This window comes from Perognathus longimembris, chromosome 1, assembly GCF_023159225.1.
Source record: "Perognathus longimembris pacificus isolate PPM17 chromosome 1, ASM2315922v1, whole genome shotgun sequence".
Classification (NCBI taxonomy): domain Eukaryota; kingdom Metazoa; phylum Chordata; class Mammalia; order Rodentia; family Heteromyidae; genus Perognathus; species Perognathus longimembris.
The window spans coordinates 157,399,004-157,422,845 of record NC_063161.1 but is presented as its reverse complement, the minus strand read 5'-3'; the positions used below and the strand labels follow the sequence as shown (position 1 = coordinate 157,422,845).

The following is a 23,842-nucleotide window of genomic DNA, read 5'->3' as shown; positions in this document are numbered from 1 at the left end:
CCCGAACCATGCCTCCCACCCAGCATTTTGCTGGTTTCTTGGAAATGGAGTCTCATGGAATTGTCTACCCAGGCCAGCTTGGCACCATGATCCTGCAGACCTCGGGCTTCTGAGCAGCTAGGATGACTGGCGTGAGCTACCAGGGCCCAGCTTGGGACTGGCTTTTGTCCCGATAGCTTCCGGAGCTTCTAGACCGCCTCAGGCCCTGCTCCGTTGCCTTCGCTTATTTACCCAAGGTGCTGAGGCTGGAACTCGCCTCCCCTCAGCCGCTGGGCTACAGTCCCAGCCCAGAGTCAGGGAGGGGTGCTATGGCTTCCCAGTAGAGAGGTTGGGGTGCTATGGCTAATTATCCTCCAGTACACAGGCAGGCCCCCACATCCTAGGCTGTATGCTCCAAAATAAGAGCACTGAGGGGAGCACCCCTGGTTTAGGGGGGAGGACTGAGAGTTTTGCTGTGCTTTGAGCCCTTGGGAAATCCTTGCAAGCACCTGCAGCGGTGGGAGGGCCTGGCGGGGCTGGAGCAGCCTGCAAGGTGGCCTTGGGCCTGGACAGCGCGCAGGTCACTCGGGAGCAAAAGGCGGGTGAATATGGCCAGAGCCTGAGGAAGTCCCTCGCCCCCACCCCAGCGGAGAAGAAACGAGTGCTGGGCACTGAAAACTGGGGGGCGGGGGTGGGGTGGGGGAGGGAAGGAGTCAAGAGCCAGAAAGCAGAGATGGAAACTTCTAGAAGTCCAGCCACTCCAGACCTGCCCTCCTTCAAGCAGTGCTGCTCAGGCACAGGCCCAACGCAGTAGCCCTGTCAGTCACAAAAGAGTCTTGGGGGGAAGTTTCTGAGGCATTCCACACCCTGGGGTCTTGAAAGGCATTTTGCACCCCAGCCTGGCCCAGGCCGCAGAGGAAATCTTCCCCGGGGATGTGGGTCCCAAGAAAAGGGGCGGCATTGGCTGCTGTCCCCTCCCCTGCCCCCCCACACCAAGACCCTGAACCCCAACACCGACTGGTGTCCACACACGGTCCCTGGTCAGCTCCTTCCGCAGGAAGGTGAGGTGTGTGCGCGTGCGTACGTGCGTGCGTGCGTGCGTGCGTGCGTGCGTGCGTGGCTCATGCCTGTAATCCTACTGAGTACGCTGAGAGGATCATAGTTTGAGTCCAGCCCAGGCAGGAAAGTCCAGTGAGATTCTTAGCTCTGATTCACCAGTAAAAAGCTGGAAATGAAGGTATGGCTGAAGTGGTAGCGTGCCAGCCTTGAGTAAAAAAGCGGAGTGGCAGAACCAGGCCCTGAGTTCAAGCCCCACCACCACCACCAACGAGCCAGAGTCTGAAACCTCTTCTCTGTGATCCAGGCATTGAGATAGCGCAGGCCTGGACGAGGAAGGGGGTGTATTCAGAGAGAAGAGGCCCGCCTCGGGGCTCCCTCCCCTCACCCCCCCCCAGTGACACCGCCCCCAATGCCTCCCTCATGTCAGAACGCCCGTGTACAGTTCTCTGCCATGAAATGATTTCACACTCACATTTATTTGGCCAACTGTAAGCTAAAGATGGACAAATGATCAAGAGTCCCCCACTCCCCCCCCCCCCCGCACCCCCGGTTCCTCTTATTTCGAGTAATTAAGGGTCTAAATAGTCTGGAGGGAATTAACTGTAAATTCTTCTGAAGACAAATAAACGCAGCCTCTCCCCGCCTGTCTTTCTCAAGCTGTGGAGAAACGCTGTTTGTTTTTGCTTCAAATAGAGTCAGTTTGCTCCTGACCCCAGGGCCAGGGCCAGATCCAACCCAAATAAATAGCTTTTATTAATTAACATTTATTCTAACCAAATAAGCAGTCCCCCCCCCTTGCCCCCACCCCCCCCAGGTGCAGCGATGGAGGCCAATCCGGCTCCCTGGGACCTGGGTGCGGATTTCACAAATTAACACTGGGCTTTGTCAGAGGATGCAGAAGTATTTATGGCGGGGGGGGGCACGGCTGGAGGGGGGCACAGGCAGTGCGGCCTGCTGATGGGGTACACAGGGTTGGCTCCCCAGTCCGTCACTAGTGTAGGGGCATGGCGCACAGTTCTGGACCCCCCCTCACCCCCAGCTAGAGCCCCCCGAGTCCCGTGCGCTCTGACCCAGCGCGGGCCACGCACGGCCAGGCCCAGCAGAGGCTGCAACACCTTCTCTGTCTCCCTGGAGCCTGCTGCGGGCCTGGCGCAGGTAGCCCAAAGGTTGAATGAGTGAATGAGTGGATGAATGAGTGAATGAGGACTTGGGTGTCTGCCCTGCTGTCCCGAGCAGGTTCCTCCTGTGCGTGTGTGGACGCCTGTGCGCGGTGCCACCCTGGAATCCAAACCCCCATCGTGCAGGTGGAGATGAACAAGGCCCATCCAGCGGGGGGGAGGGGGGAGGAGGGAGGGTCCCAGCCCAACAGGGAAGAGCCCAAGTTCAGGCGCCACTGCTGCCTGGAACCGCGCTGCCCCCGGCCCTTCCAGCCTTGGCCAGGAGCCTGGTGTGGAAGGCTCTCCAGCCGGTGTGGGGTGGTCCTGGAGGCTGGCAGGGGCTGGGGTCCCTCATGTCTCCCCAGAGCCCCCTAGGGAGGGTAAACAACTACATAACTATTGGAACCCAGGCACCGGTGGCCCATGCCTGTCATCCTAGCTACTCAGGAGGCTGAGCTCTGAGGATCACAGTTCAAAGGCAGACAGGGCTGAAAAGTCCCTGTGAGACTCTGATCGCCAATTAACCTCTCAAAAATGGAAGTGGCGCTGTGGCTCAAATGGCAGAGTGCTAGCCTTGAGCACAAAAAGGTTCGGGGACAGTGTCCAGGCCCTGAGTTCAAGCCCCATAAATGACAATAAGTAAATAACTGAGGCGGTGGTCACGCACGCAACACATTGGGCATACTAGAAATTTCCCCACATGCTTTAAGCCAGTGAATTATATCTCAAGAAAGTTGTTATATAAAACAGAACAGAAGAAGGGAATAGAAGGAAATCTGGGCAGTTGAGAATGTGGCTTAGTGGTAGAGTGCTTTGCCTAACATGCGTGAAGCCCTGGGTTCGACTCCTCAGCACCACATACACAGAAAAAGCCGGAAGTGGCGCTGTGGCTTCAGAGGTAGAGTGCTAGCCTTGAGCAAAAAGAAGCCAGGGACAGCGCTCAGGCCCCGAGTCCAAGCCCCAGGACTGGCAAAAGAGAAAGAAAGAAATCTGGAGTGGGCAGAGATCCAAAGGGACTCTCCCCACCCTTCCCCCCACAAATCACCAGCACTCAAAACTGGGAGGGGGTGACAGGGGGTGGGAGGGGGAGCAAAACCAGAAAGGAGTAGGCGAGGGGCGCTGCATGGCGGGGGAAGGTAGGACCCCTCGCAGGGAGTGTCACTAGGACACAGGCTAGCGCTCTACCACTTGAGCCACAGCACCACTTCCAGTTTTCTAGTTGTTAATTGGAGATAAGAATACCACAGGATTTTCCTGCCTGGGCTGGCTTTGAACCATAATCCTCAGATCTCCGCCTCCAGAGTAGCTAGGATTAATGTGCGCGCTACCTGCGGCAGGCTGAGAAGACATTTCTATATACAGGCACCCGGGGGGGGGGGCAGGAAGGCAGTGGCCCCTCCAAGGGCAGCCTGGAAGGCCACAGCCCCAGACCGCAGTGCCTCACACAGAGGCCCCCCCAAGTCCCCCCGACCACCTCCGCCCTGCACTGAGACCAGAGGGCAAGGTTTCAGGAGCCTCTGGCCACACTGTGGTCAGCCCAGTCTCCAGTCCTGAGACCCGGGCCCCGAGATCCAGACAGCCAGGTGCAGGGTTAGTGGGAATAGAGTCACCAGGAGGAAACAATCCCTCCTGAGAAGGGGTTCACGCCTGTCCGTCTGGTTCTAATCGAAGGCCAATGGCCAAGTGCCAGATTCATTGTGGAACCCCCAAGGTAATGAGGGCCCTGGGGTCTGCTCCTCTTAACCATTTCCAGACCAGTGAGGTTGCTGCTTTGGGCTAATCTTGACGTCCTCTTTTGTTTTAGGGTCCCTGGGTCTCTGACAGGCTGCAGCCGGCTGGGAAGTGAGGCAGGGGGCTGGCCACAAAAAGTGTGTGTGTGTGTGTGTGTGTTGCTGGTCTTAGACTTGAACTCAAGAACTCTCTCTCTCGTGCCGGTACTGGGGCTTGAACTCAGGACTGGGCTCTGTCCTTCGTCTTTTTCAGTCAAGGCTGGCACTCTACTACTTGAGCCACAGCTCCACTTCCAGCCTTTTGGGATTTTAGGAGTCTCATGGTCTTTCTTGCCCAGGCTGACTTTGAACCATGATCCTCAGATCTCAGCCTTTTTTTTTTCCTGGTCATTGGGCTTGAACTCAGGACCTAGGCACTGTCCCTGAGCTCTTTGTGCTTAAAGCTAGCACTCTACTACTTTAAGTCACAGCACCATTTCCAGTTTTTGAGGGGTTCATTGGAGATAAGAGTCTCACAGGACTTTTCTACCTGGGCTGGCTTTGACCAGAATCCTCAGACCTCAGCCTCATGAGTAGCTACGATTACAGGCGTGAGCCACCAACACCTGGCTTTAACCTTCTTTTCTTCTTTTGTCAGTCCTGGGGCTTGAACTCAGGGCCTGAGCACGGTCCCTGAGCTTCTTTCGCTCTAGGCTAGCACTCTACCACTTGAGCCACAGCGCCACTTCCAGCTTTTTGTGAGTAGTTTATTGGAGGTAAGAGTCTTTTGGACTTTCTTGCCCAGCCTGGCTTCCAGTCGTAATCCTCAGATCTCAGCCTCCTGAGTGGCTAGGGTGACAGGCGTGAGCCACCAGGGCCCAGCTCACCCCCACTTTGACTGCCTTTTTAGACACACAGGGCTAGTAGTTGCCTCACTTAATCTGGGATTTCTAAACTATCTGTTTCCAAGGGAAACATGGCTCATTCCCCCCAGCACTTTCCGCATTCCCACTTGATTGAGCAGGTGGACCCACAAAAGTCTGCAAGGGTGTTTACCCAAGACAGTGGAGGCGGCTGCCAGGTGCCCAGGCCCGAGCTCCAGCTTCTCCACCGAGTAACCCTGCGGCAGTCAGGACCTCCCTCTGGCCAGCTTTCCCGGCTAGCAAGGGGGGCACAAGCAAGGTCGGCTGATAGGAGAATTAAATGAATGAACGTAGCCACGTTCGGTGACTCACACCTGTAATCCTAGCTACTCGGGAGGCTGAGATCTGAAGAAGACCCTGGTCCAAAGCCCACCTGGACAAGAAGTCCAGGTGACTTCATCTCCAAAATAATCAGCAAAAGCCAAGCTGGAGGTGTGGCTCAAGTTGTAAAGCACCAGATGCGCAAGCAAGCTGAGCAAGCGGGAATCCCTGAGTTCAAGCCCCAGTTGTAGGGGGCAGCAGCAGGAGGAAGGGGAGGAGGGAGGAGGAGGAGGAGGAGGAGGAGGAGGAGGAGGAGGAGGGAGAAGGAAGAGGAGGAGGAGGGAGAAGGAAGAGGAGGAGGAGGGAGGAGGGGGAGGAGGGGGGAGGAGGAGGAGGAGAAGGAGGAGGAGGAGGAGGAGGGGGGAGGGGGGAGGAGGAGGAGGAGGAGGAGGCAACAAAGAAGAAGAAGCAAGTAGAGTTCTTAAAACTGTCTGGGATGTAGTGCCAAGCACATTACCTTTATTTGGAGGCCAATGAATGGTTTAAATCCCACTTAAGCAAACCTCTAAACCTGGCTGTGGAAAATTACACAGCTGAGAACCAGCAGCCTCCTTAAATGCCTGGCACAGGGAGGCCTCCTAACTAAGCGCTGCCCTTAGTGCTGCCTGCTCCCCCAGCTCCAGGGTCTCAGCACTCTCTCTCTCTGGGATCACCAGGGTCTCAGCACTCTCTCTCTCTGGGATCACCAGGGTCTCAGCACTCTCTCTCTCTCTCTCTCTCTCTCTGGATTACCAGGGTCTCAGCACTCTCTCTCTCTCTGGGATCACCGGGGTCTCAGCACTCTCTCTCTCTGGGATCACCGGGGTCTCAGCACTCTCTCTGTCTCTCTCTGGGATCACCGGGGTCTCAGCACTCTCTTTCTCTGGGATCACCGGGGTCTCAGCTCTCGCTCTCTCTCTCTCTCTCTCTCTCTCTCTCTCTCTCTCTCTCTCTCTCTCTCTCCTCTCTCTCTCATCACCGGGGTCTCAGCACTCCCCCCGTGGGGAGGAGCTCTGCCGGGCTTCCCCCTGGGAGGAGTTCCTCTTGGCCATCACCAGGCTGGGCTGTTTCCCTTGGACAGGGGGAGCCACCTGATGGGTGGCCCTCCACGGCTGGCCTCCCTGGGGCTGCACCCCCCCCCCCCCATCTTGTCTAAGGTCTCCCAGAGCCCCTGCCGGTCTTGGTCCCCTCGGGTCCCGGGGGCCTCGGGTTCAGGGTTGGCACGGCTGGGGCGGGGGGGGGGGGCCCACTGTCCCCGGTGGTCCTGAGGGGGGGCAGCCCCCGCCCCGCGGCTCCGCCTCGTCTGGCCCCGGCGGCCCCACGCCCCATCGTGGGGGAAGCTCTGACTCACAGCCACGGGAAAGCCTCACGCGTGCGCTTGGGAAAAACAAACTCTGGGGAGGGGCGGGGGGGGGGGTCCCCGGCCTGTGGGGCGGGGGCTGCGTCTCCACGGGGCAGGGGGGCCTCCCCCCCCCCGGCCGTGCGTGCCCGGGCTAGGGTGCGGGGCGCGGCGCGTGGGGCGCGTGGGGGACCGGGGTGCGGGCCGCGCCCCGCCATGTGCGCGCCAGCCGGTGCGTGCGAGCGCGCCCGCCGGGGCGGCCAGAGCGGCGCCGCCGCACATCTGGTTCCCGGCGGCCGCTGGCGCCGGCCTCGCCGCAGACCCCGCGGCCCAGACGCGCTCGCGTTAATGGCCCGGCGCGCCCAGCCCCGGGGAGTCCGTCCCCCCACCCCACCCCCCGCACCCCGCCCTCACCACCGGCTGCCGGGCGGGGAAACTGAGGCTCGTGCCCACCCGCGTTTCCTTTAATACCTACAAACCTGGGGCCCAAGGTGCCCTCAAGTTGGAAGCACTGAGACCCCTCACTTGGGGCGCCCCCCCTGGAGATGTGGGGCGTTGTAGGACAGCCTGGGAACGTTTGTTGATTGGGAATCTGCGGACCCCACACCCCCCATATCCACCCCAGCAGCGGGGGCCCATGCCAGGGCCACCCTTGTTTCTTTGTTCTTATTGGGAGGGGTGTGGCCTTGAACTCAGGGCTTTACAGCAAGCACTCTGCCACGTGGAGGAGTCTCCTAGACTATTCTCAGCCTCCTGAATAGGTGGGATTACAGGTGTGAGTCACTGGTGCTTGCTTTCTTCCTTCCCTGCACTTGATTATTATTATTTTTTTTTCTGTTGGTCATGGGGCTTGAACTCTGGGCCTGGGTGCTGTCCCTAAGCTCTTCCGCTCAAGGCTAGCTAGCGCTCTGCTACTGGAGCCACAGCGCCACTTCCGGTTTTCTGGTGGTTCATTGGAGATAAGAGTCTCAGGGACTTTCCTGCCTGGGCTGGCTTTGAATCTCAACCCTCAGATCTCAGCCCTCTGAGTAGCTAGGATGTCGGGCGGGAGCCACCGGCGCGGGTCTCACTAGGTAGTCCAAACTGACCTCAACTCACAATTCTCCTGCCTTGGCCTTCCAAGTGCTGGGATTACGGGCACAAGTGCGTTTCCACGTTCTGGAAGGTAGGACTTAGTCCTCGGTGTCTGTAGGAACAGTCCCTCCCACTAGACTGGCGTAAACGAAGGTAGATTTGGACTGTCTGGCTGCAGCAGGAGGTGGAGGCCCCGGCCTTCCACTGCCCTGAGCTAAGCATGGGTGCTTGCAAGTAAATTGTCCATCGCCCTTTGCCCCCTCCCCTCTGTGGAGGGGGCTTTGCAGGGAAGTGTGCCCACATCAAAGGGTCCCACCTACCTGGAAATTGGGAGGAAAGCCCTCCCCCCCAGCTGCTTATACAAACGCCTGGGAGGAACTTTCCTATTAATACCCTCTGAATTCACATGGCAGCCTGCTACCTGAGCCTGTCAGAAACTCTGGATTTTACAAGGAAGCCACTTTCAAAGGCTGCAGGTAATCCAGGCATCCAAGGGGGCAGGGAGAGAGGCCTTTTTACTTTCCAGCCACGTCCGGTGTTAAAGATTCCTGTGTTAAAGATTCCTGTGTTAAAGATTCCGTCCTGTTTTAAAGATTCCAAGCTGGGGGGGGCCCTCACTCCTGCCCTTACCACCCCCCCCAGAATGTGGGGGCCTGTTGCTCAAGCTACCAGGGGAGAGGGCCCCACCAGGGGAGGGGAGGTCGGCTCCTCAGATCCTTGCTTTCTTCCCCAGCAGGCTCAGAGTGTAACAGCCAAGCTGCAGTTTGGTCAAGAGGGACCTGGAGCCAATGTCAGAAAATCCAGGAGGAAACCACTTCCATCCGTCTGTCTGTCTGTCTGTCTGAGCAACAGAGTGCTTCGTTGGTACCAAACAGAGTTTGTAGCCAGGTGCGGGTGGCTCCCGCCTGTAAACCTAGCTACTCATGAGGATGAGATATGAGGATTGAGGTTCAAAGCCAACCAGGACAGGAAAGTCCAATTAACCACCAAAAAGCCGGAAGTGGAGGTGTGGCTCAAGAAGTAGCTCTCCAGCCTTGACCAAAGAAGCCAAGGGAGAGCATCCAGGTCCTGAGTTCAAGCCCCCATGCAGTATAAAAAGAGCCAGAGTCAGACTCAGCAGTGATGCAGTGGTGCGTCAGAATCCTCACGAACCCCAGTTGTGTGACTCCAGCTTGGTTGAAGGCCTCTTTCTGGGGATGCCAAGGGCACAGTCTTGGGGCATCAGAGAGGCCTAGAGCTGAGCCCCAGCTCTACGGCTGGGGGTGGGGGTGGGTGGGTCCCTCACTCCAAATGAGCCTGTTTCTCCACTGCAAAACCTGCAGATTGCCTGCAGGGTGGCTCCGCAGGGTCCTGAAGGGAGGAGGAGACATCTGCAGGTGGGCGGGGCATACAGCTTCCCAGCCTTCTCATTGGAGCCTGGCCGGCCTCACCCCCAGGAGATTTCCATATCCAGCCCCTCAGTATTCCCAAGAGGAGCCTGTGCAGGCCTCCTAGTGATCAGCCCTGAGGAGCAACCAACCAGCCAAGGCCATCCAGCCATCCAGAGGCACCGGCAGGATTCAAAGCGAACCAGGCACACTTCGTACTGAAGTCTGGAGTGCTCTGGAAGCTCAGAGAAGAACTGGAAGAAGAAGGAGGTGGGCGTCCAAAAGAGGAGAGCCTGGAGAGACAGGCGTGCACTAAGGGCCACAAGGGTGTCCCCGGCACCCCCTAAGCCACAGTACGGGCCGGGCCTCTTGACACTGAATCTGGAAGCTCCACTTACTGCACCAACCCAGGGCAAGCACAGAGGGGAGGACACCACGCCACACAGCTGGGGAAGGATGTGTGTCCTGGGCAAATGATGGGCTCCTACTCAGCCTACAAGACCCTACTGGAAAAGCCCTTGATGCTCAGAGCTCCTTGGACACGTTCATGTCTGCATCAGCCTCCTCACACTGGCTTCTAGCCTTGGTCTCCTGTTTCAGGTTCCACTCAGCAGTGAGTCCCAGGTTTCAGGGGCCTCTTTGGGCCCTACCCCACGGAAAGGCAGTGGATAGAGTGGCAGGGTGGCCAGTGAACCCTCCGGGCCCTAACTCCACACAGACACAAAGAGCTTGTCCTGCCCTTGGGGTGCATCTTGGAAGATGTTACTTTGAATACGTGGAGGCGGTGGACAGCTCAATGCCCCAGGCTGCAGAGCTCAGGTACCAGGAGCTACTTGTCCACCCTTGGGAACTGCTCCTTGTTTTCCTTTTTTTGGTTGGTCATGGGGCTTGAACTCAGGGCCTGGGCCCTTGATTACTAAGTAGTAGAGCTAGTGCTCTCTTACTTTGAGCCACAGCTCCACATCTGGTTTCTTATTTTATTTATTTATTATTATTATTTACCAGTCCTGGGGCTTGAACTCAGGGCCTGAGCACTGTCCCTGGCTTCTTCTTGCTCAAGGCTAGCACTCTGCCACTTGAGCCACAGCGCCACTTCTGGCCGTTTTCTATATATGTGGTGCTGGGGAATCGAACCCAGGGCTTCATGTATATGAGGCAAGCACTCTTGCCACTAGACCATATCCCCAGCCTCACATCTGGTTTTTAGTTGTTAATTGAAGAAAAGAGTCTCGCGGACTTCCCCACCGGGGCTGGCTTTGAGCCACGAACCTCAGATGCCTTGTGAGTGGCTAGGATTGCAGGCGTGAGCCACCGGTGCCTGGCGACATTACACTTTTGCAGCCGCAGTTCCCTCTGGCCGGGGCACTGTTCCCCCAAAACTCATCTTCACCTCCTTGTAAGCCCTGCATTCTCACCTCCCACGAAAGGATGCTGTGTGAAGCACTAGCTGCGACTCAGGGCTTTTCAGGGGATCCTTCCCTCGCACCTGTGAGCCAGGTCCAGGGAAGCCACGCCCCACACCCAAGCTCCAGCCAATCCGCACCCAGATTCTCTCTGCCACTGTGATTGGCTCAGAGCTGGGCAGGGGCCCAATCAGAGTACAGTGAGACTTCTGCTGGGCCTTCACACCCCAAGGCTGTGGTGAGGGCATTACCGGGTGGGTCCTCCCCTCTGCTCCCAGCCCGGCCCCAGCCACAGGGATCTGTGGGTCCCTGGCCCCCCGCTAGCCCAGGAGGTGGCTCTTTGAAGCCTGCTGGGGGGTGGGGGCTCCCAGTAACAACTCTGCCTCGGGAGAGCCTCACTGGGGCTCTCCGGAGTGGGTCTGAACCTCACCTCTGCTGCTGGGTGGATGCTGGCTGAGTAGCTTCGGGGTGATGACACCCCACTTCCAATGGCGAGCCCCCCCAAGGCTGAGCGGAGGGTGTCTCCCAGTGCCAGCCCGGGAGAGGGGAAGGGAGAGGGGGATCTCACTGAAGGCCCAGTGATCACAACGCAAGCCACGCCGGCGGGGTCGGTGTCGCCATCACCCCACTTTCCGGAAGAGGCCACCGAGGCCAGAGCCCCTCGGGGAAGGGGAGGGCCCCGATGTCCTGGCCGAGCCCTGGAGCTGCCCCCCCCCACACACCCCCCTTCCAGGGACGCTTCTGGCAAACAATGGCTGCAGCTCCGACTCAGGGGTATGCCTGCCCCGTGGGAAGATGGAGAGGAAAATTCTAGATGCAGAGGGCAGTATGGACACCAAGGTCCTGGATAAAGGAGGAGGACAGCGTAGGGACCCGCATGTCCCACGAGCAAGCGGCAGAAGCCACCCCCACCGTCTGGGAGCGGGTGCACATGCGCGGGCACGCCTGCCGGCTGGCTGGCTGAAAGTGCGCATGCGCCCGCATGGTTTCCACGTGCCTGGAGCCTGGCTGGAAGCGCGCGCGCGCATGCGCGGACATAGTCTGCACATCTGAAAGTCAGACGTGTTATCCACAGATCTCCTAGGAGTTGCAATTAATCTCTAATTTGAATTTTTAACCCCAAACCGCACATTATAAAAATAGTTGCGCTGTGTTTTAGTGACGGTGTTGGTCATGAAATTAGACACAGTTACTTGGGGAATAATGTGTGCTGCCTCCCTTCTGCACAGGGGTGGTGGCAGAGTCCTGCCGGCCAGGCTGGGCTAGGCTGGGCTAGGCTGGGTTGTCCTCAGGGCTGTCCGTCCTGGAGGATTTGGGCCACCAGGCAATCATCAGGGCAGGTGCGGAGCAGCTGGGGCCTGCGGGCTGGAGACACTGAGGCAGCCAGTACTGGGGCTTGAACTCAGGGCCTAGGGCCTGGGCTTTGGCACTGAGCGTTTGTGCTCAAGGCTAGCACCCTACCACTTTAGCCACAGCGCCACTTCCAGCTTTTTGCTGGTTAATTGGAGTTAAGAGACTCATGGACTTTGCTGGCTGGCCGTGAACTACGATCCTTAGATCCCAGCCTCCTGGGTAGCTAGGATTGCAGGCGTGAGCCTCCCGTGCCTGGCAGCTGCCTCCCTTTCCTTACCAGCTCTGCAGAGCCTGGAATTCTGTCCCACTCTCAGCTCCTAGGAGCCAGCCAGATCAGTTCTCCATCTGGGAAGGAAGTCCCCCCTCCTCCCAACAATAAAGCAAGCTGCCGCTAGTGGAGCCCCCACCCACCTCCTCATCCTCTCCTACCAACAGCCAACGCTGCAGGGGCAGCGCCGATGCCCACGCCCATACCCACCCTGCCAAGGCGGAACTGGAGGCTCAGGGAGAGAAATGGATTCCCCAGTTCACTCAGCAAGTGAGACAGAGGTGAAAGCCAGAATCTCACAGCCCAGCCAGGCCACACCCATCATGTCCCACCCCAAGAACAGTAGGCCCTCCCACCCCAGAGGACCCAAGGGAATGGTCTAGGGCTGCTTCTCAGTGCTTTGCCTGCATCAGCATCTGGCTGCACTGGGACAGCTGGGAGGTCCCTTGGTCCCTGTCCAAGTATTTTCCCTGCCTGCCCGCCTGCTTGGGCCAGGAGCAGCTCTGGTTTTAGTCTATCAGCTCCTGCTCCAGTGTGGGGAACCTTCTCATTCTGCCTCCTCTGAAGGAGGCTGGGAAAGGTCAGAAGGAGCTCAGCCTGAGGCTCCTGCCAGCAGAGGGGGCGGGCAGGAGGGACAAGAAGAGATACTGTAGCCAAAGGCCCAAGGCTGGATAGTTCCATGGCCTTACCATGTAAGTTAGCGGTCACTCTGGCTCTCAGCTTCCCAGTCAGGAAAATGGGTCCATCAGTCTGTCTATCGAGCTGGGCACTGCTGGCTCACACCTGTAATCCTAGCTACCCAGGAGGCTGAGATCTGAGGATGACAAAGTGGCAGAGCACTAGCCTTGAGCACAAAGAGGCTCAAGGACAGCACCCAGGCCCTGAGTTCAAGCCCCCCCCCCCCCCCCGCCAAAAGACTGTCTCTGTCAAGTGTGGGGAGGTGGACATGGGATCTGCAGCCAGACAGGCTGGGACAACCTTCCTCCTCTGGTTAATGACATTTCTACATCCGAGTCACTGTGCACTTGCAACACACAGTCCTGGCAGGAAATGTCGAATTAATCACCAGCCATGGTTGCTCAGTCTCTCTGTACACACTCCTCTGCCACCCTCCTGGGTGGTGCATTGGGTCCTACAGGGCTCCCAGGCCTCCCTGCTCCCAACTCAAGATCTGGGCTTCTTGAAGCAGTTCAGTAGTTTCCTCTAGGAGGCCTTCCTAACCTTGCAGCCAAGCTAGAGGCCATGGGCTCGCATGGTAGCTGAGACAGCTCCTTTACCTCAGTCCTCTCTGTCCCTGCATTCCGCAGGGACCCATGATGCTGCCCCCCACTTTCCATGCCCTGACAGAGAAACTAGAAGGTGGTCCCCTTAGCTGGGCACCAGTGGCTCACACCTGTCATCTAGCTACTCAGGAGGCTGAGACCCGAGGATTCCAGTTCAAAATCAATCAGCTCATAAAAGTCCATGAGACTCTTATCTCGAGTTAACCAGCAAAAAGGGAGAAAAAAAAGCCAGAAGTAGAGGTGTATGGTTCAAGTGGTAAAGCTCCAGCCTTCAGCAAAAAGTAGAGACAACACCCAGGTCCTGAGTTCAAGCCTCAGTACCAGCACAAGGAAAGAAAAAAAAAAAAAAGCAGCTTCCTTTCTCCCAACTCCAACCAGACATGAAATGTCTAACCCCTGCCACTGTGTTCTTTAAGCAGGAATGCTTTCGGCTGACATTAGATCCCTGCCTTTTCTTTTTTCCTTCCCTGTGAAACAAGAGCAGTCCATTTTTACTTCTTGTCTCTGGCAATTTCCCGCTTGGAGCCCTGACAGTCTCCTGGCTTGGCTACGGTAGCCAGGGAGCTGACTCTCCCAGAGAATCTGGCCTTCCAATTAAAGCATCATGTCGCTAGGAAACACAGCTTCCTGAAGTGGGGGACTCCCTGGCTCACCCCATCCCTGCCCCACGATCACTGAAGGATCCGGAGCCCCCCTCCCCTCCCCGACTGGGTCAAGGTCAACTCAGGTGAATACAAGAACAAAGGAGCCCAGATTCTGGGCCTGGCCAATTGACCGCAAGAGGACCCTGCAGTTCCTTGGCCCTCTGGGACAGGATGTGGGGCCATGTGGGGGTCACTGAGTCTCCCCAGGGTGACCGGGGGGGGGGTTGTTAATTTTCTGAGCCTCTGTTTCTCAGCTATGATAGGAGGATAATGTTGTACCTCGCTCATAAGGTCTTGTATGTGTGTACTGGGTGAATGAATGAATGAATGAATGAATGGAGCCCCACTCGCTTTCTTAGAGGAAGAGAATGGAGCCTGTCTTGGTGGGAAGGGGGAGCATGGAGTAAGATGGAGGTCTGTTAGAATAAGGCAAGGTCTTTTGGGATGGGGTCCTCCGGTTTTCCCTGAGTCTGGAACTCAGCCCTTCCTCCCCCAGTTTGAGCTGTGAGATGGGACTTTGGGCTCTGAGAGGCTCCAGGTCTGTGGAGCCCTGCAGCTCGAGGCCCCCTCTGGCTTCCAAGGAGCGGGGGGTCACGGAGAGGGCTTTGCAGGGCTGCGGGCTCCATGTGGGCAGAGAGAGGCCCCTCTCTCTCACAAGCACCCCCTGGTCCGGGAGCCCTCCAAGGGCAGGGCTGGGTCTCATGTCCTCCGAGCCTGTGCTACAGGGTCCTCCAAAGCACATCCTCGCCGGTGCTGGTGCGCACGCCTGTCATCCTAGCCACCCCGGAGCTGAGCTCTGACGACTGAGGTCCCAAGTCAGCAAAAACCACAAGTGGAACTGTGGCTCGAGTGGTAGAGAGCCAGCCTTGAGTAAAAAGAAAGCTAAAGGCCTTGAGTTCAAGGCCCACCAGCACCAGTGCTCATGGGCACGCGTGCACGCGCACGCGCGTGTGCACACACACACACACACAAATAAAAAGCCTGTCCTAGGCTCTGGGTCCAAGAAGAAGCCTGGCTTCTCCACCGGCTGTGTGACTTTGAGCAAGTCACTAAACCTCTCTGTGGAGACTCTTTCGGGAGGGCTGTTACCTGCCAAGCCAGCGTTCCGCAACCACCCCCTCCCACCCCGCGCACCCCTCCCTACCAGGGCCCCGATCCCGAGTGCATGGAGGGAGGGGCCAAGGTCACACCGCCGCCCTGGGGTGTGGAGCCTGCCATCCAGAGCCCCGGCCCTTTGCACACGGGCCTGGGGTGAACCACCGAGGCAAAGGGAGGAAAGGAGAGGGAGGTCCTGGGGCCCACGGGAGCTGGCCAGGGCCTCCGAGCGCAGAGGGGGGCCCCCCTCCCCCAAACCTGCACCCTGCATCCTGGGCTGCCCGCGGCCCATCTTGAGCGCATTAGGGGCCTCCGTGGACAGCTGTTTTGCGTTACGTGTTATTTGTTAGTCTAATGAGACGAGGTGCGCCGGCTTTCAAGACGCAGTCTGCGTGCTGCGGGGGTTTTATATGGCGGCAGAGAGCCCACGAGGCCCCTGCCAGGCCCGCCCGCCCGCCGGCGCCTGCTTTGATTCTGACGTTCGCAACCATCGGCGTGGTAATTCCGGCTCTGGTTAAATGTCATTTTTAATAACGCCATCTCTGGGGTGTGCATGTCTGTGCCCACGGCAAAAAAAAAAAAAGGGAGGCCAGCCGGGGCGGGGGGTGTGTGTTGTGGGGGGGGGGCACAGCTGGAAGGCCAGGCAGGGAGGGGGTGTGGGGGCGGGGGATGGTCTGGGAGAGAAGGCTGTCCCCTGGGGAGGGGGGGGAGTCCCGGGGGTGCCCCTTCCCCCCCCCCCCGAGGTAGCCTCTCCAGGGCAGCTTGGGAGATGTGACAGGCAACGCGAAGGCAGGAGGCCAGAAGATCTTTCCAGAGAGACCCTCCATTCTGCAGTGAGGCTTCTGCCTGGCCCAGCTCCTTCCTCCCTGGCTCGGGGACCATGGGCACTTCTGGGGGGCCACTGAGTGTCGCACAGCTGGGGCCCCCCTCCTTTCCCCTGTACCCCACGGAGCAGCTTCCAGCTCGGCCAGGCTTCCCAGGCCTTAGGGCTTGGCCCTCGCCTCTCCTGGACACTCAGTCCTTACAGACTCTCTAGATCCTTCCAAACTTACATTTACAGGGGACAGCTGCTGGCTCACTCCCCCAGTGGACGGTTTCCTACTTGGGTAAACTGAGGAGGGCAAGGGGCTGCAGAGTCGGCTCTAGGAGAAGCTTCAGCAGAACGGATAAAACGCGCCGAGGGCATTAGACTGCGGGCCCCCTGTGGGCCCGGAGCGATGGAACCCTGGGGCCTAGGAACGCGCATTTCAACCAGCTTCACAGTGCTAACTGGGCGGCTCCCGGGACCTCAAAGCTAGGCAGAGCCAAGTGCCATGGCTCACACCCTGTAATCCCAGATACTCAGGAGGCCAAGCTCTGAGGATCAAGGTTCAAAGCCAACCCAAGGCAGACACATCCAAGAGACCCCAATCTCCAATACATCAGCCAAAAGCTGGAGCTGTGTGCAAGTGGTAGAAGGCCAGCCTCGGGTGAAGATGCTAAGGGACAATACCCAGGCCCCGAGTTCAAGCCCCGGGACCAATGCACACATACACACACGAAGAACACGGAGCAGAAATAGTCCACTCTACTTACACACGGGGAACCGAGGCCCAGCAACGGGGGGGGTGGGGAGGTGGCGGGCTGGGCTCAAGCCCCGCTTTCACAACCCCTGGTCTGGGCCCCCACAGGCAGCAGTGTCACAGAATGCGGCACATCCTCCCTCCCCCCTCCCCTCCCCCTTCCCCCCCCCAAGCTCCGGTTCTGCTCTGGGTGGGGCTGCCCTGCTTCACACCCAGGACCACCAAAGACGGCAGCCCTCGCCCAGCAGTCCCCCGGCCCCTGCCCAGCCTTCTGGGCTTCCTGGCTTCTCTATAAGTCATACCCCCCGCCTCTTCTAGGCCCTCTCATTGTACCCCCAAACTGGAAGGTGCCAGCGGCCATGTTTCTAACCCCCACCCCTCCCAGGCCCGAAATACAAATCCATCACAAAGAAAGACCCAAAGTAATATCTTCCAGAGCTCGCCTCATTTTTTCAGGATACAATAAAAGCTATCATTACCCGTAAAGGGCCTCATGTGGGCCGTGACTTGTCATCGCCGTGGCCCCGTGAGCCCGGCTGGGAACGAGCAGCTCCCCAGATGTGGGCCGCAGGGCTCGGGGGCGCGCACACCGGCGCCCGCGCTCGATCGGCGTCTTCCGCCCGCCCCGCGGGGTGGGGGGGTGCCCCCGGCGGCTCTCCTTGCTGTGCCTCACACCGCTGGCCACGTCCTGGGCAGAAGGGGGGGGGTTTCTGCCCCTCCCCGCCTAGTGAGTGCCGCCTCCTCCCCCCACCCCCCACCGCGTCACCTCCCTCACCTGCTGGAAGCTGGTGGCACCCTGTCTCTGTGCCGGGGTTCAGCATAGCCTGGACGATGGCCCCCAGCAGCTCCACTACTTCCTGCTGCACGTGGCCGAGTCTGCCCGCTGGCCACGCCCCCGCTGTCCTGGCTGTCCCGGCCTCCTCCGAGTGGAGTGCGTGTGCGTGTGCGTGTGCGTGTGCGTGTGCGTGCCCGGCCCGGGGTGTGGCTCTGTCTGTGACCCTGCCACGTGGTGGGTCCCAAAGGCCAGTCCGTGATGGACTCCTCCTGACCTGACCCACCTGAGCTTCCGCACTCTTCCTTCGCTCTGAAACGACCACGCTACAGAGGTGTGCGCGCACGCACAGGCCAGTCCTGGGGCTTGGACTCAGGGCCTGAGCGCTGTCCCTGGCTTCTTCTTGCTCAAGGCTAGCACTCTGCCACTTGAGCCACGGCACCACTTCGGGCCATTTTCTATATATGTGGTGCTGGGGAATCGAACCCAGGGCTTCACGTATACGAGGCGAGCGCTCTTGCCACTAGGCCATATCCCCAGCCAAGCTAACCCTTCTTAAACCACCTGCCCGAGTCTGCTTCTAGCCAGAGCTGTCCCAGGCCTGGGACACCACGAAACTCTGCCAAGGTCTATCTTGTCCAACCTGACCGCAGGGCCCTGTGCAGGAAAAGCCACCAAAGCCCCTGCCTTCTGGTCTCAGAAGCCCTGCAGGTGCACAGAGCTGTCCCCTGTCTCTCTACCCTCCTTAATTCCCAAGCCCAGCAGGGCGTCCCCCGACCACCAGGCCGGCTCCCACTCGGCCCGCCCAGACCCTGGTCTGCTCAGGAGAGAAAGGCAGTCCTCCCTCCCGGCTGTGGGACCTTGGGCAGGTCGCTTTACCTCTCTAGGCCTCTAAACAACAGGGCAGAAATCAACGGCGCTGCCTGGCTAGGGGGTCTCGGCAGCTGGCACCTTGGCAGCTCCAACTTTATGCCCCGTGGTCTCAGCGGGCCACACCCACTCAGGACTTGCCGGGAGGGATGTCTCTGGGCGGCCACACTGAGGTTCTTTTTAGGCCTCGGGGCACAAGCACACACAGGTGTTGTCACTGCTGCTTCTAAAGACGGAAGGGGAGAAGGCGGAGGGAAGACGAGGCTGCCATCTTTCAAAGGCCCAGACCCACTTGTTACGCCCTCCCCTTCAGAGCCCCTGCTCCTGTCTGGAAGGCCAGCTTTTGCGGATGCCTTGTTTCAAAATCAGTTACCAGAAATCCAGCTAAAACCTGAAGTCAGGGCCTAGTGCTGAGGTTCACGCCTGCCATCCTAGCTACTTGCAAGGTGGAGGTCAGGAAATGGAGGCTGCCGCCTAGCTATGGGAGGGGGGGGGACACCAGGTCTGCACTCTGTGCCTGTTATCCCCAGGGACCCAGGGACACAGGGACGCTCAAGCAGGAGGATCACAGACCAGGCAAGCCTGGGCAGAAACAGAGGCCCTATGTCAAAAATAAACAAGGTAAGGTATCGGTAGCTCACGCCTGTAATCCTAGCTACTCGGGAGGCTGAGATTGGAGGATGGAGGTTTGAAGCCAGTCTGGGCAGGAGAGTCTGTGAGACTCTTATCTCCATTGAACCACCAGAAAAGTGGAAGTGGTGCTATGGCTGAAAGGTCTAGAGCACTAGCCTTGAGTGGAAAGGCTCAGGGACAGAGCCCAGGCCCTGGATTCAAGTCCCACAACTGCCTAGGTAGATAGATGATTGATGATAGATAGATAGATAGATAGATAGAGTAGCCAAATGATTGTAGCTTATGCCTGTTATCCTAGCTACTCAGGAGACTGAGATCTAAGGACTGGAGATGGCAGTTCAAAGCCAGCCCAGACAGAAAAGTCCATGAGACACTTATTCCATTTCACCAGCAAAAAGCCATAAATGGGGCTGGGGATATAGCCTAGTGGCAAGAGTGCCTGCCTCGGATACACGAGGCCCTAGGTTCGATTCCCCAGCACCACATATACAGAAAACGGCCAGAAGCGGCGCTGTGGCTCAAGTGGCAGAGTGCTAGCCTTGAGCGGGAAGAAGCCAGGGACAGTGCTCAGGCCCTGAGTCCAAGGCCCAGGACTGGCCAAAAAAAAAAAAAAAAGCCATAAATGGAAGTATGGCTCAAGTGGTAGAATACTATCCTTAAGTGCAAAAGCTAAGGGACTGAGTTCCAGCTCCAGTGTTGGCAAAATAAATAAATAGCCAAGGCAGTCCAGTGCCGTCGGCTCACACCTGTAATTTTAGCTACTCAGGAAGCTGAGATCTGAGGATCAAAATTCAAAGCCAGCCCAGGCAGATAAATCTGAGAAGCTCTCACCTCCAATGAAGTGGCGCTATAGTTCAAGTAGTAGAGCGCTAGCTGTGCTGCGAAAAGTTGAGGGAGACTGAGAGTTCCTGACACAAGCACGCGTGCGCGCGCACACACACCGCAAGTCAAAAGGGAGCTGGGATATAACTCAAGTGGTTATAACTCAAGAGCACCTGCTAGAATAGCCAAGCTTGGGGCCCTAAGTAAATCCCTATTCCTGCAAAAAAAAAAAAAAAAGGAAAGAAAAAGGAAAGAGAATTATCATATGACCCAGTAATTCCACTTCTGGGAACGTACTCCAAAGAATGAAAAGCAGTTATTTGCACACTGTGCAGGTAGGCACACCATCCTGACATCAGCGCTGTTTACAATTGGTAGCTACAACCCAAGTATCAATCGCTGACTGAGTGTATGAACAGAGTGAGGTACATTAATACAGCGGAACATTACACAGCCTTCAAAAGGAAAGAAACATGGACACATGCTCCATCCACGAACCTCTTAGACATTACCAAAGGACAAACGGTGTATGATGTCGCATATCTGAATGACCTAGCTAGTCAAATTCATAGACAGGAAGTAGAAGGGGGATGCGGGGTGGGGAGGGGGAGATAGGTCTGGGAGGATGCGGTTTCAGGAGCTGGGTGATGGTGGTGGTGCTTACGTAACAACGTGAACGTGTTTAATGCCACGGATCTGCACTCTTAGCAATGCTGAGAAGGAAGGAAAGGAGGGAGGGCAGGAGGGGAGGAAAGGAGGGAAAGAGAGAGCGAGGGGACTCTTCTTAGGAACCACCAGGATCTCCTGAAGTGTGTCCTGGGCTGTTCCCAAGCAGGTTCTAGCCCTGAGCCATGGGCCCTGGGGGCCTCACCCCTGCCTGGCTCCAGGGGCTGTGTTTATTTGCACAGTGTGTCCACGGTCCGGTTTCCGCCCTGCCCACAGGAGGGAATGCTTTAAAGAAACTCTGGATTATTAATGTGGTTTCTTTTGTTGTAAGTCACTGAAAAAGGCAGCAGACAAGGGTTTATTTTCCTAACATGGTCGGCGTATTTCAGCGCCCAGGCACAGCTCTTGGCGTTTGATTTGGGAGGAACCCGAGACCCTCAGTTTGTTTTGAGTCACCGGCGAAGCCACAGTGACGAGGGCCAGCAGCTCCGGAGGCGGGTGGCAGAGGCTGAGAAGCCATTGGCAGGAGGGTGGGGCTGGATGGACGAGCGAGTCCTACGAATGAACGCCATTGAGGTGACGCCGTTTTCTGAACTGGCTAAACTGGCAGAGTGAAAACAAAACGCATCCATTTTCTAGTTCAGTTGGTTTTCCAGTAACTTCTATTTTCCTACTAGAGGGGCTGGGAATATGGCCTAGTGGCAAGAGAAGCCCTAGGTTCGATTCCCCAGCACCACATGTATAGAAAAGGCCAGAGGTGGCGCTGCGGCTCAGGTGGCAGAGTGCTAGCCTTGAGCAAAAAGAAGCCAGGGACAGTGCTCAGGCCCTGAGTTCAAACCCCAGGACTGGAAAAAAATTTTTTTTAAGTTATTTTCCTACTAGAAGGCCACTCATCTCTAGGCCAGTCTCTCTTGTTGCACCTGGGAAGGGCCCAGAGGTCACAGGAAAACCCACTTCCAAGTGTGTGGGGGCTCTCAGTGAGGTATGGGGGCTCCGGAGACCCTAGATGGGGAGATAGCACCCTGGTGTCCCAAGTTCTGGTACCAGAGGATCTGGCTCTCTGTGTGTATGTGTGTGTGTGTGTATGTGGAGTGCACACATGCTTGTGTGTGTGCACGCACGTGTGTGTGTGAGTGTGTGTGGTACTGGCAGTGGAACTCAGGCCTCAGGGCTCTGCTGCTGAGCCCTGCTCCAGCCCTGGGGGACCAGTTTCCAATGGGTCCAATGCCACTGGGCTCCCCAGGTTAAAGGAAGAGGGGTGGCGGAGACTATGGTTAAGTGGTGGAGTGCTTGCCTAGCATGCATGAAGCCCTGGGTTCGATTCCTCAGTACCACGTAAACTGAAAAAGCTGGAAGTGGGACCGTGGCTCAAGTGGTAGAGCGCTAGCCCTGAGCAGAGAGAGGCTCAGGGACAGAGCCCGGGCCCTGAGTTCAAGCCCCAGAACCGACCAAAAAAGGGGGGGGGAGAGGGGTTCCTTCTCCTCCACCTTGGAGCCCTTCCTCATCTCCTCCTGACTGGCAGTGAGAAGGGTCCCCCAGCACCGGCAAGCTGGGGCTCCACCACTTCAGCCTCGCCTCCACCTCCAGAGTCTGGCCAGGGCCAGGGCCAGGGGCCACCCGCCAGAGCCCCCTCATCTCTTTGTTTCTTCCTGTCCCCCCGCCCTCCATTCCCTTCACCTGCAATGTCTGCCTGTCTCCCCACCAGCACCTCCCTCACCGGGAGGGGGGCTGGCCCTCATCCCCGAGGAACTGTGAGCTAGCTACAAGGCACCCGACTCCCGCGTGGAACCCTTGCCCGCACCATAAAGTGGGGACCCCACCCCGCCCCTCCCAGGGCCCGTCACCCCGCTGGCCGTCGCCAGAGCTGGACAGGGCAGCCAGTGGCACGCACGCAGTGCGAGAGTGCGGCCTCCCGGAGCCCAGCGGATGCCGGCTGGCGCGGCCACTGAGCTCCCGTGTCCTGGGGCCATCCTGGGGCTTGAACTCAGGGCCTTGTATTCCTGCTTGGCTTTGTCACCCAACCCTGGTGCTCTACCACTTGAGCCACAGCTCCACTTGTGGCTTTTTTTGTGTGTGTGTGCGCGGTCACAAACTTTGCCGCCCCAGCTGGCTTCAAACCTTGATCCTCGGATCTCAGCCTCCTGAGCGGCTGGGATGACAGGTAGTCGGGTGATGGAGTTGCACTCATCTCCATCCCCCCCCCCGCCCCCCCAGGACGCGGGTGAGCTGCTGGACCCTGGTCCTCCACTCTCCATCTTCTCCCCATCCCCCACGCCTCCGGACTCTGTGGCCGGGTGAATTAACAGCCACTTGGGTGAATTGTTTGTTTTAAAAGCCCCTTCCTGATGACCTTTAACCTGCGCCGGGAAGAGAGGCCTGGCCGAGCCGCTGCTGCACCTCGGAGGGCTCCCTGGGCAGATGGGGGCTGCCCCCCTCCAAGAACCCCAGGCCTGGTGAGGGTGTACGGGGAGGGCGACAGAGGTGGGAGTCCGCTGTGAGGGTCCGTCCCTTTGTCCCTCCAAAGCCTCAGTTTCCCCAGCTGTACCATGACAACACTTGCATTACACCTTCTCCCCAGTTACGTGCGGGAATGGAGTGGCGGGGACTGGGGCACCACCAGGGCGCCCGCCTCCCCGAGGTCACCGAGGAGGCCCGGACCCCCCACCACACCCCCCCACCCCCGACGCGGACCGTCCCCAAGCCGGGAGCTCAGCGGGCGGCCCGGGGGCCCCAGGGTGGCAGCCTGTCCCGCACCGGGCGCCCCCCCCCCCCGCGTCGCGTGTGGATCGCCGCAGCCCAGGGTCCCCCGCACCTCCCCGGCCGCCCGCGCCCGCCCGCGCCCGCCCGCGCCCGCCCGCGCCCGCCCGCGCCGGCTCCGGGTTCCAGTCCCGCGCGCGCGCCCGGGCCCCGGGCCCCGCCGCACTCACCGTCCTGCGGCGCCGCCTCGCTGCCGCTGCTGCCCCCGGACGGCTCCCGCGCGGCGCCCGCCCTCGCGCGGGCCCGGGCCGCCGGCCGCGCCGCCAGCCGCCCCGCCGCCTCCTCCAGGTCCAGGAGGTGGCTCACCGAGAAGTTGGTGCGCGCCTGGGCGCAGTCGCCCGGCCCCGGCCCCGGCGCGGGCGCGGTCGGCCCCGGCCCCGGCCCCGGCTGGCCCGGCGCGAAGGCGGCGGTCGCGCCGTCCATGCCGCCCCGCGGGTCCCGGCCGCCCGGCCCCGCCGGCCCCGCAGTGACGCCCGTCGGGGGTGGAGGGGGGGGTGGGGTGGGAGAGGGGGGGGAGAAGCGTTCCTCCTCCCGCTCCGCCGGCGGGACGGACGGACGGACGGACGGACGGACCGCCGGCTCCGCCGCGCTGCGGCTCGGCCTCGCGCCGGCCTCCGGTCCCCACCGCCCCGCCCGGCCGCGGGGAGGGGGCCGCGTCCCCGGAGGGGCGGGGCGGAGCCCGGGGCGCGGGGGTCCTCCCTCCCTCCCTCCCTCCCTCCCCCCACCCCCTCCCGCACTTCAGTGGGTGGGCCACGCCCGCGTGAGGGTCCCCGCCGGCCCTCCCCTGGGGCCCGCAGGTCGGGGGGG

General features: G+C 59.2%; 1 protein-coding gene across 1 annotated transcript in view; it reads right to left on the bottom strand.

Moving 5' to 3' along the window:
- Prrx2 (paired related homeobox 2) overlaps positions 1-23,458 on the bottom strand; it is a 28,579-nt gene extending 5,121 nt beyond the window's left edge. The window contains exon 1 of the mRNA XM_048344748.1: positions 23,206-23,458. Within this exon, the coding sequence (XP_048200705.1) occupies positions 23,206-23,458 (253 nt within the window). The remainder of the gene's footprint in view (positions 1-23,205) is intronic.
- Positions 23,459-23,842: the final 384 nt, after the last annotated feature.